At 32.5% G+C, this 13,459-nt stretch overlaps 1 protein-coding gene across 2 annotated transcripts in view; it reads right to left on the bottom strand.

Annotated features, from left to right (window-relative positions):
- The window catches only part of Cht7 (chitinase 7), a 166,529-nt gene that overhangs the window by 70,817 nt on the left and 82,253 nt on the right, over positions 1–13,459 (bottom strand). For both annotated transcript variants that reach the window (XM_089638339.1, XM_089638340.1), the window contains exon 3: positions 2,068–2,149. In XM_089638339.1, the coding sequence (XP_089494465.1) occupies positions 2,068–2,149 (82 nt within the window). The remainder of the gene's footprint in view (positions 1–2,067; positions 2,150–13,459) is intronic.

Below are 13,459 nucleotides of genomic sequence, written 5' to 3'. Positions count from 1 at the left end.
CAACTTTTTTTAAAGCAGCGCCATCTGTTGGACGTAAAATCAACACGAGCTGTTTCTCTATCTACACAAACAGACTTATCTACAGCAACGCTTGACGGGGTACAGTATATTAATATATTTAATAAAATAAAAAAAATATTTATATTCCCTTGGATTTGAACATGTGAATCTATCGCTCTGCAGCGAACGCCGTCGAGCTGTTACTATCAGCTTTGTCAGAAATATTTTTTATTAAAAATGTATTAAATATTTCAAATCCAAAGAATGCGTGTACGCCACTGCGCCCGCAGTACGTGACGCTGCCCACGGCCGCATTGTACCTATTGTACCGAAGCATTCTTCGGGCAGGGCGCCTCGTGGCCTCGCAGCCGAACTCTGTATTATTAAACGCAATATAGCCCGACGATATTATATCACACAAATGGATGGATGTCAGCCAAAATACCGAACGATGCTCCGTTGACGTATTATCAAATAGGTACAACGTGATAAATGGCCGAGAACACTACAATATCTCTAATAATATTGAGCGCCCTCGATCGTGAGATTGGAATTTTATCGCGTATTTCACCATGTGCGAGGAATTTTGATTTAATATTTCAGTCATTCCAATTTCAATCAAAAATTTTGAAATTTATTTGGAAAATATTTTCGATATTGCGAAATTTTGAAAATTGTTAAACAAATCAGTTTTTAGGTAGTACATTCATATATATGTTTCTAGTTTGAACCGAATAAAATATATGACATAGAGTATTATTTGCCGTTCTAACATGCAGTTTGACAAAGTTTCTAACTAGTTGATATCACTGCTAAGATAATCAAACTTAAGGATGAAAATTTTAATTTATTAAGTAGGGCAAGTTTTCTTGTAGCTACAGATTTTGTTGCTTTAGCACCTTTTTGCCAGCCCGACACCTATCTAAATAAGATAAATAATAAGAAAAATAATTGATGAGTGGAAAGAAATGATTACCTAACTGGCGGTGGTACTGGCGAATGCGCTTCTCGTACATTAATAATGCTAGATTAGTGTTATTAATTTATTTGTCGCCCAGAGGGCTTCTATATTCAGGGTGTAACATCACGTACCTGAAGGATTTTACCCAGTGATACCTGAGAATATTTGGAGTAAAAACGTAGATATCCTTTCGCTGACGATGGCAACTTTTTTCATTATAAAAACTATTGCGTCACTACTAAGTAGTTCTGAGTAGGTTTCAGCCTAGCGGCTCACGTGATACACACTCCGTCTCGTTCCAGCAGCACGGTAATAGAAGGAGAGAGAACGCGTATCACGTGATCACCTCGCGACACGTAGAAGTTTAACCAGTGGCGACTTATGATAGAAAAATATCTTTTGTTTTTAATTGAAATATTGTATATGCAGTACAACTTTAACATTGGAAATAATTTTCAACATAAATATAGCAAAAATAAGTTTACAATAGAAAAAAATACAATAAAAATAAAATTGCAATACAAAAAGTACCTCGGTAGGTACAAGAAAAAATACGGTGTTCAGATATGTTAATAAAGAGATAACAGACGTTTTACGAATATGTAACAAAACTCTATTAAATTGTATATTAGATACTAAAAAATTAAATTATAGAATAGTGAATCTTTGACTGTCCAAACTGGGAAGGTTTCCCGTTTCAGGACAATCAAATTGATAGGCTTAACTCATACGAAGTAGGTAGTGTAAAATGAATACAGAGCAACTAATTCCATCATTGGAGAAATTACTTTTTCATTATTCACTTATATATAGCATTACTTTCATGTTTACAAAATAAGAGATAATATTCAGCAAACATCTTAATTTTTTTCATGTAACTACTATATGTTTTCATTACTACTACAACTACTTTTTAACGCAATTTGCGACAATTCAACTATAAAATATATTTTTATAAATTTCCCGGGCAAAGTTCAGATAATAATAATAATTATTGACTCTATATATTTACGTAGGTAATACCTAGCGAAATGCAAATCTGTTTGTTTGTAGGTTTAACACACACGTTTAAAAACAACATCATTTAAGATAGAAAAGAAACTTACGATCTGAAGAATCGGTGGATTGTGTAAAAAGAGTCACGAGGAGCAAGATCACTAAGCTCCATTTCATCAGCCGGGGAGGATACTGGAACAAATAAACAGATTCATGATTAATATTTGGTCACAATATTGGCTACAAAAGCTGTGACTGCTTTTGATTTAGTAAAAATTGTTTACAGAATCAAGGAAACGATTATTTAAAAAAAAGAAAATAAAATTTCCGTTACAAAAATACCAACCATAAATTATTTCTTCTTGGAAATCGGAAAATTGGAAAAAGTCAGTGCACCCAGCTTCTATTTAATATTCTATGACCGAAGTCTCCGGCATTCGTTTAAATTCTCTCTCCCTGGCAATTTTTTTTTGCCTTTTTGCGGAATACTATTTTCCCAATCATCTTTCTTTTTTTAAGAATTGGAAAATAATGGGTAGAACCAGAATGCAGTCACAGAAAATCTGTGTAAAAGATGATATATTTTAAGTCAAAATAACGAAAAAAAAACGTTAAGATTTAAAAAAAATTATATTATAATTCTACCGGCTGCGCCAATGTTATATAATTATTAATATTATATGTGGTGTGCTTTGGTAGTTTTGTAAATGACTCTCCGAGATGGATTACTTCGTTTATTATTAGCCAAAAATAATATTTTATTTGATTAATTTGTGTTATTTCAATAATATAGTATATTTGCGGCACGTCCCAGAGTAGAAGAGACTCTCAGTATCGCCGTGGTGTAAAACCACCATTCGAAATTGAAACGTTAATTGAAATGGCTTAAACCGTGTTTGGTGACAAGATCTGAATATCCAGGTACTACCCCACCTTTCTCTTCCCCATCTCCTTCCCCTCCCCACTACCATCAGCCTCACATATCAGATCAGTTGGGACTCTGATGCGTTATTCACATTTTAAAAAAGTTTGCGGAAAAGTGTTTTCTAGCTAACAGGTGAGATGTGTGAGAGAGAGAGATCAACTTCCGCATCGCGTTGTATTTGTCTATGACTTATCTATCTCTCCCTATACTGACGAAGACAAACAGACTACTTATTTGTCTCTCAGAGTAGAAAATTATTGTTGCAAAATAAATTTATCCACAATCTAAAAGATTTTGTACTTAATTTCTTATTCAAAACTATTTCATTACTTAACTAATTTATCCTGAATTCTCGCAGCTTAAAGTTTATTGCAGTTGGCTGAAGTTTTGATTCCTCCAAGTGCAGTAAGAAACTTTATTCCGTGAGTAGTTGATGAAATCATTATGGGTCCTACTCTAGCTCTGATCTCTATTCTGAAGTTCACCACTTCATCGCTGCAAGTTCCGGGCTCTGGCAAACATTTCAACCAATTCATATCAAATATGAAAGCCGACTCTTGTTCCCGTCTATCTGGCTAACTTTCTGTAATGGTGCGGAATAATGTCATATTATATTCAATTTATTCTATCGATGTAACTGTGGTAGTCAATTAGCAGTTTCAATTAAGATTCGAAGTTGGTTGAATTTAAATCAAACGAGCTAATTAATTCAGTTATTACGAAGTGTTTTTTTTATACTTTCGCATTAAGGCGATACCATACGTAATAATGCAAAATCATGTGTTTTGGGTTTGAAAATTTGGTCGCCTAGAAATGTTTCAGATTCAGATATTCAGAGAATACATCTTGGCCTTTGAAATAATCGAGTATTTTTAGAGAAGTCTTTTTATAAGCTCAGAAAAAAATTATGTAAAGGCCTATGAAAACTGCTTTAAAGTTCAAAATCTCCTATTTACGAACCCATTTTCGGTTATGATTTTATTTTATAATGTGGCAAATTTAGTTATTTATAAAACGATCGAAGAAAAATTAAATATTTATGCCTGAACATCCACAAAATAAAATAAAAGGCACTTTTTGGCCGTGTTTTTTTCTTGCATTAATCAAAACAGGCGGATGGTGTTAAGCGGGAATTTAAACCTTATCGCTATCTAGGTAAGGGTTGTTATTGATAACGGCTCAATTTACAATATTACACGACGTAGTGCATCGCCTTAAACCTTCCCACGCAGGGACTGACTGAAATGGGCAAGCTACGCTAATATTTAAGTTGAATCGTTATTGAATGTTACCGACATTTTATATTTTTATAATGCCATCCAATTTCAGAGAATTGCATGTGTGTGCTTGAGTACCACCAAAAATGTATAGAATGCATTGTCATCGAAAAAGATTTTATCTGTCATGTTTCAGCTGGATCGGATGTCGTTAAGTGGATAAATTTCCATTTTCTAGTTGCCATTTCACTCATTCATTAATTTATTTATTCATTCATTTCAAGAAAACGAAATCGAAATTCAAATAAATGTATTTAAAAATATACGCCTTAATCCCAAGTCAGAACAGTTAAAAACTTGACTTATTACCACGACGTTTGTATGGTTAAAACGGATTGAAACAGTCGCAAGTCTGGCTTTACCACACCAGCGTTGAACCGGCTTATAAGAATCTAATTAGTAAGAAGGTTAGTCTTTATCATACTTATTCCACAATAAAATGCTTAATAAACGTTCATAAAACAAACATGATTTACTTGACAAAATAATTTTCTCGTTACTCAAATAATTCCTTGATTGCATTTACTTCAGCTGATTTCATCAAGCTATTACTCAAGTAATACCCTAAGACTCGCAGTACTTTGACAACCACAAAAGCACCTCATATTGTGGCAACGGCGTGTTCCATCGGGTACTTGGGTGGTGTTATACGAAACCACGTGCAGTTGGCAAATTAAGCAGTAGAGATTTCTAATTTGCAAGTCAAATCGAGGAGCCCCAAAGCAGTTCATAATTAAGTTGCGCCAGCGTAATTTCAGGCGAGGTATCACCAGGAATTACGATTGCATCTTGTAACAAACTGGGTTCTGTGTTCTTGATGTCTTGTGGTCGGGTTTGCGAAACAAATTAAAGTTAATATTCATGTATTGACATTTTGTTTTGTTCTTTTTTGTTTAAGTGTTCGACTGCATGTTTTACAATGAAGAAGAACTAAATAATTAATTTGCTGCTTACACGGAGATAGTGAGAATTTATTGAAAATCTTTAAATATTTCCAATTTTTTAACTAAAATTTGAAGCAGAAAGATCGGAAAAATCTATGATGAGAAATCATGAAGATAATGTTGGAAGTTTTTATTCGAAGTAACCGTTCAATAGACCGAAGGAATTAAGGTCCTATTAGCGGAGTGGCTTTAATATTTAAATATTAAAAATTTTAGGTTTTTCTCATTAAGTTCTTACAAAAATAAAAATAAAATATTGTTCTCTTCTAATTATTGGTAATCCTGTTAATATTGTCTTAATAATATCGGAACACGTGTTCATACACCTAAGTTAGTCTTAAAAATATATCATGACTAAATGTAAAAATTTTAATTTTTACGAACACGTGTTCGGACATCGTGACAAGAAAATTAGTATTTTACTTAAAGTTTTTTAGGATACCTATCAATCCATTTGTTTCGTCCGTCGTTTTTTAAGATTCTTAATAAATTGGCAATATTGTTTATGAGGAAGTTTTCTACGTGGTGGTTACGATCTTTGGTCACAAATCCGGAGGTCGCAGGTTGAAATCTTGACGTGTGAATGTAAATTTCAAATTTGTGATATTTCACAATTCATTGATAAAATATAATAATATATTGTATATTTTTACGGCACGTTCCAGAGTGGTAAATACTTGCCGTATTGCTATGGTGACAGACCGCCATTCACAATCGAAACATTGCGGTAAATGGCCTTAGCTGTGTTTGATGACCAGATCTGAATAGCCAGGCACTTCCCCACAATCCCTTTTCCATCTCATTTCCCTCAAGCCTCACAACATATCCTAATCGGGGTTACCATAGTCTCACTGGCTCCAGACGGTTGGGAGCAGTTGGGACTCTTGTGCGGTACTCACATAAAAGTATAAATTAAGAAAGAAAATTTCAATGAAACAAAGCTACAAGCATAAATTCTAATTAGTCACGCGATGCAATAAAAATGCAACGAATGCAAGCTTTTCCTACTGTCATTCATGACTAATTTAATTAAAACTGTGGTATGTCTCTGTACGCCCTGAAATTTATATTACAGACCATTTTATCGAGCATTTGTTTGTTCTGAAAAGGGAGTATTTTGTACACACTTTGAGATCGAAATCACGAATACGACCTGTCTGACACTAGCCTAGCGTCCAATAATTTCATGAAAAAGTATAAGTGTATCCAATGTCACTTATAAGTTGTACCAGAGATAATTTTACAAGCATATTTCCCACTTAATTCTTCGATAACCAATAAAATAAGGCGTCTTATCTTCCTTTCCACTTATTAGTGACACGCACATTACTCGTCACAACCAGTACTCGAACTCAAGGTCTATGACTATTGACTAGATCCTGAATTGTTGAAAGGCAAAAGGAATAGTTAAACCGTAATACATATGTAACTATGCATTGTAATGTTGTTCTTAGAGGTGGACGTTGTCGCCTTTTGTTTAGTTTTAAATCCTTTAAGATTACAAAACCCACACAGTGTTGTAGAATATACACAAAAAAGACCATGATTGTAATTTAGTATTTGTATTACAATGTAGCTTGGGGCAATATCACGAAGTAATGGGTATTTTAAAATGGACAAAAAAATATTATTTGCATTTTTGAATTGTTGAACATAAAATTTGTACGTGTCCTTACACACATATGTACAAAGTCTATTGTAAATCAGATCTCCGCACTTGTAAAGTGATTATAATTACAGTTGATGAACTCTAGGCCGGCATTATTAAAAATGTAGAAATCGATCTTCTGGCAACATATCTTTGCATATAGTCAAGAAGGTTTATCAATTATTTTGGGCCCCATTCCGGAGTTGACTACCAAATTCAATTATCGAAAGTACTTGAGATCTGTATAGGGTCGGCAGCTGGTCACTATTGAAGAACCTGCTAGCCCTATACCTACAGGCATAGTGCCCCATACGAGCACAGAACGCTCAGCTTTCAGAAGCCAGATTTACTAGTTATTTTATAGATAACTGAGCCAACGTAACGGTCCGTGATGCATATTTAATTATTTTTAATTTCACACCAAGCTGAGAATATTTATATTATCATAACGTTATAAAAACAAAATACTCAATGTAATATGCAATGTCAGATGAAAAAATAATTGATTAGGAATAGTACAATAAATAATTCGAAGCAGAGCAATGCAATTTTTTCAATTAGATTTGTGTTCTGCTTGCCAATATAAATTCTGCTAAGATCTGTTTATAGTTGGTGATCGATTCGTTAAATATGTCAACAATATCCTTATAATCATTACCAAATATTGAAAAATTAAATATCACTATCAAAAAAATATAAAAATGAGGTAGTTTTCGTGATTTTCGTTCATAGATGTGTAATGCAAAACATTGTAAAGTTGAATCATAATGATAAACCCGTGCAACTAGAATTGACTCTACATTAAACTTTGTGGCCGTACATACTAAAACTTATTTTGGTCAAAGAAACTATTTTTATCAGGCACCAGTTTTGTTTAATATTCTTCCAAATCATATTAAACCAACCAATTCCTTAGTTAAATTTAAATAGTTAATTGTTTAATAGGTTAATTAATAGTTAAATGGCCGACGATTGTCTTAATATATTTTCATCCTTCTCTTTTCTTAAATAATAAGATTTCACCTTAGCGGTCTTTAATATCTACTTCGCTTCTTCTTGGGAATAATGAGTAACGATTAGTTATGAATATTTCTATTTTTGAGACCGATAATTCGTGGTGGAATTCCATTATAATATATTATAATAAAACAAATAAAAAACTTTATTCCACTTAATTTTATTTTGACCGTAACCGGTTTCAGCTCGTCAAAGCCATCTTCAGACTGGTACACAAAATTCTTAGTCTACGGTTTATATACACAACATATGGGGGAGGGGGGAGAGGGGTAGTTTATAGGGCTTTAATCAATTTTATTTGTTACTAAGTCGTTTAAGATTGTCGAATTTCTAAATATTTGGTAAATCCAGTAAGCTAATTACCTTGGGTTTGTAGCTCATTTCAATATTTATTAGGGAAAAAACCCTCACAGGTAATATGCATTATTAATGACCTAATTTTAATGTCAAATCATTATTTATGATGGGATTATATTTGCTTTTTGAAAATATACATGTTTACATTTGAGAAATTATTATAGGAATTAAGAAAGTAGGGACTTAGCAACTAATACTAATAGCTTATTAATTACAAAGTTACTTATTGAAGGGGTACATGTTTACATTGAAGTAGGGATGGTCTAACCTAACTACATATTTTAACATCGAAATTATTATGAAAATTACAATGGATACAAGAGCGGAGACTTGGCAAATGATTCTAATTGTTTATTCATTACAAAGTTAGGGTCTATTTTATTAATTAAGCGAGTAATTTCTAAAGATTCTAATCTATCAAGCTTGTGGCCTTTATTGCAAGTATGGAGGACTTTAACATCTCTGTCTTTATCAAACGAGTGTTTGTTTTCTAATAAATGTGATGCTACATTTGACAATTCGCCTTTATTATTTACCCAATTTGTAAAATGTTCTTTAATACGGGTTTTGAAAGATCTCCCTGTTTGACCAACGTAATATGCTGGGCAGTTAGCGCAGTTCACTTGGTAAACGCCCGAGTTCTCGAGTTTTTCTCTCTTATCTTTGTTGTTAATTAAAATTCTACCTAGAGAGTTTACATTATAAAAAGCTGTTTTGCATTTATCATTATTGGTTAATCTAGATATTTTTGTTGATATTTCACCAATATACGGGATTTTAACCCATTGTTTATTACTATCTTTTTCATTTTTATTTTCAAGGCCTTGTGAAATGATTGTTAATGTAAGTTTTTTATCCTTTTTTTCTATTAGCCTATCAATAGTTTCGCTTTTGTATCCGTTGTTATTGGCGATAGTTTTAATAATATTTAATTCATTATTATAATTTATGATTAGTTATGATTTAAATATTGTTACAATATACTGTCAAATTACCCATCTGGTAACTCATCTAATACATATTTTTTTCTTTCTTTTTGAAATATTTTGTGTTTGTGATAACTCTATGTTTACTTCACTCAAATATAAATTGTTAACTTCAATACCGTCTTGGTCCTAGTGAGGTTTATTTTCATGAGAAAAAACACCGTTTAAGTATAGTGAGATTATGACTTTATGATATGCAAGACACCTTTCAAGCGATATATTTTTTAAATACCGATCAGATGAACTTAATGTTTTAACATGATTATAGTAGTTATCAACCCGGAAGCTTTTGCTATTTGTGAGTAAACGCTTCCGGAGAGTCTGGGACCCGAATTATTCAGATATAATGTATATTTACAAAATGCAATCATTTAATCAAAGCATTTATTTACATTAATCTCAGTGACCTCGTCTGAGAATCGTAAAACGTGTGAGTCTCCTTGAGTTAAAGCGTAATTATTTACAATTGTTTTCACTTTAATTACGTTGACAGATATGTGCGTTAGTAGTATGTATCATAATTTGATCTCGGATTATAGGCATTAGCATAATATGCAGAGTAAATATTGAAGACTTTTTTAACCATTAATGCATATTTCTGCCATTTAATGTTCTTTGCACGAGCTGTTCAAATTAGAAATGGTCAAACTTTTAGCTTCTCTGAAAAACGTGCAATTTTCAAAAAACAATTTAATTAAAATTTTGTAAACAGTCTGGAGTTTAAAAGACATCTTCCTGTTTTTATCTTTTAGTTTATGCACAGGTTTTGGCATCATTAGTGTATATTTGGTCATTGTTAGTTATAACAAATAATTATAAGCAATAATTAGTCCCCTGAAATATTAATACAAATTGAAAATATCTTCGGAGTAAAAATCAATGCCGCCAACGGGAATTGAACCCGCGCCTTCTGATGTCCGGTCAGGTGCTCTGAAACCACTGAGCTATGTCAGCTTATTTCCAACCCGCCAAATAATTCAATATGTACTAGTACCTCAATCAACAATTACTGCTTATTATATTTTTTCTACCTGTAAACAACCAACTATATTTTTGTAGGAAAGGCTTTGTTAGTGCTAAATTTCTCACTAGATGGCGTTGAGACATATTATATCTTCATTTGTTGGTGAAATATTTTTGACTTGTCAAATATTATTATTTTTTAATGATAAACTAATATTTATAAGACGAGGTTTTATGAATGATATTTATAATTATTTTTTTTTTCCTTTATGCTATGCATAACACCTTCTAATTAAAAAAATTGTAAGTTATATTTTTGTAATGATTGTGCATATTTGCATGCTTAATTTACCATTTTGATAGTGCATATAACGTCGCATTTATTTGAAGTTGCTCTTTCTTTGAACCGATTTTGTGAAAAAAACCCTTGTAAAAATTATTGAAATCATGATGTTCAAATTTTGTTGCATATTGTTTAATATAATAATTGGATATGTTTTTGTTAATACTTACTAGGCAGTTAAAAACAGGCAGTTAAACTTATTATTTTCTACAAGTTAAGTACTTTTAAAAACTATGTATTCTTCATCAGTTGTTATATATGAGTTCATTAACTTGGCAAAATGAATAATTGGCTAGCTTTATATTGGTATGTAATTATTATGGGAGGAATAATCCTACGCTGCTCTTAAAATGGTATAATTTATGAATTCTAATTAAAGTGATCGAAAAGTAGACGCGACAGATTATGTGGGAAGGATCAATGTACCTTCAATATTTCGTTTTTGATCACGCCTCAGGTAATATCCTCGTCCATCTTGATTCTAGAAGCTAGAACTTTTAAAGGATTGAACATTCACTTGCTGATTATGTCATTCAACCTTGCAATCATTCTTTAATCTTACTTATGCTGATTTCCTTCATCCCCGTCTCCTTCTTCTCACCAAAACCTCCAGCTTCATAATATACCCCTATTAAGGATAACATTGTCTCATAGACAGTTAGGAACATTTTGTGGTATTAATATAAATCGATAATAATCAGATTTTCAAAGAATAACGTATTGATGGGAATTATTTGTAGCACAGCAGTAAAATAGATTCTAAATTTTAAAACCGTTTTTCTTTGTTTTTTTATCAGCTAGTATGGAAAAATGATGCAAAAGCTAATGATAAATAGATACCCGTAAAATATATTTGTATGAGTTTAGAAATTGTAAGTAATATCAAGCTTACAGAGTACACACATGTCACATGTCTGGGGGTAAAATGCCATAACTTTGGTAGGCGATACATTATGGTAGAAATAAGTAAAAAATATCATAAACTAAACATAAAGGAAATTTAAACGTTATGGCTGTTTTCAGACAAAATAATACGTAAATATTTTTGTAGGAAGACATCAATGGAATTTCGATTTTTTTCTCCTTCCATAATGTGGAATCACCTCCAGAAGTTAGTGCACTTTACCCCCGGACATCCTGTACAGGCTTCTATTTTTAAGATTGGTAGTAAAAACTAAAAATACAAGTCGGAAGGGTAAATTCAAAAAGTGATCGATCGTGGCACTTGAAGAAGGTCAATTCCAAGGAAATAAATCAATGTTGTTTATTTATTTGTACTAGTTATCGAACGGAGAGGTCAGCTTTAATTTATTTCGTATATGAGCGCAAAGACTCCTTTGGACATAAAAAAACGCAATCAATATTCAAGTGTGCAGTGACCTCGTCCCATAATACACTTCTGTGGAAGAATCTAGATGCTAGATGTGACCGTTTTTTCAAAAGGTTGTTACCGTTAAATGTTTGAAGTTGACATTTCCATTACTCCTATCAGTTCGTAACGATTTTTAAATAATACATTTTCGAAGTCCAAAATAAAACTAAAAAGGTCACTCACGAAATTAATCATTTTTTTTATTTCAACTTTATTACTTTACGACATCCATAAACTATTATTTAATGTAAGATCCGTCAACAATACCGATGATGATATTAAAAAAAGAAACATTATTTGGTATCTATCAGCCCAGGCGGATATAATTTTTGAAGATATTTTTAAAGAAAATATACCTAACTAACCATCACGCCATTTCCCGCAGGCGTAGGCAGAGAGCACGGACCGCCAAACAACTCACATTCATACATAGTATGATACATACTCTTCTGTTATTCTAACTCTTTACATGGCCCGAGTATTTGGTTCCTTTAACCGTGCCATTTCTTCCTCGGGAGTCCCGAATCCTTCAACTATTCACATATGTACGCGTCATATATTCTCCTCACAATCCTTTTGTTGTTCATTTGATCTACATGCCCAAACCATCTAAGCGTCCCTTTCTTAATCTTCCTCATCTTACGTCAGTTTTGAATTATTTGCGAATATCCTCATTTCTCACACCATCCATGTTTTTACCACACGTCCGCCTCAGTGATCTAATTTTCACAGTATTGAGTACACTTGTATTATTTCTCCACTAATTTTATGCCTAACTGCGATGTAACACGCTAGGTATCAGCACTCTATTGTGGACTGCTAGCTTCGCTTAGAAAATATAACTCCATAAATATTTGTTTTGTGAAAGCAAAATTTCCCTGATTTATAATATGACACTGTTTTCATTCTTTACACTATCATCGTTATAAGAGGAAAATATTGCTTGTTCAATAATGGAGGACTTGCTAGCAAGTAGATTGACTCTTCTTCAAACTATATTTGCGTGAAAGTAAAGGTTCAAAAATTGACGTGGTAGGTTTTAATATTGAAAGACATTTTCAACGTTAAAACCAACTAATATTGATATTAAATATTCAAAGACAAATTCAATATTAAGTCTACTAATATTGAGATTTAATATTGAAAGACATTATCAATATTAAAGCCGAAGACGAATACAGGATATTTCTCCCCTGAACCGCGAACATTACGAAATTATATCACTGTTCTAATAATAAAATTGTCATTTTTAATGACCAATTTAAACCTTTAAAAAAAAAAGTTTCACCACTAATCATATCAAGCTGACAATGTTATAAAGCCCTTTATTAAAGACAGGCAATATTGAAAACTACCAAATTAGTGAATCAGTACAGGGTATCGATTCTCAGATCCAGGCCGCTCGCAATCGCCCTCGAAAGTAGGTACATTGGTCGACGTTCCTATTCGTGAGTCTCGTCAAAGGTACATACTAACATACGCCAAACGTCAAAATTTACTCCACTCAAACAGCGAGTGGGTCGACCAACTCGTTGTTCGTGTGGAATGACTTCGTCGAGAATCAAGGCCCTGGTGACAATAATAAATTGTTAATGATCATATTTGTGTTCTACCTTTAACAGATTCTTGTTTTTCATATAGTTTTGTAAATTTAGCACATTATTTTTGTT

This window comes from Hesperophylax consimilis, chromosome 12, assembly GCF_061612785.1.
Source record: "Hesperophylax consimilis isolate HC1 chromosome 12, BYU_Hcon_1.0, whole genome shotgun sequence".
Lineage (NCBI taxonomy): Eukaryota > Metazoa > Arthropoda > Insecta > Trichoptera > Limnephilidae > Hesperophylax > Hesperophylax consimilis.
This window is presented reverse-complemented; position numbering and strand designations above follow the sequence as displayed.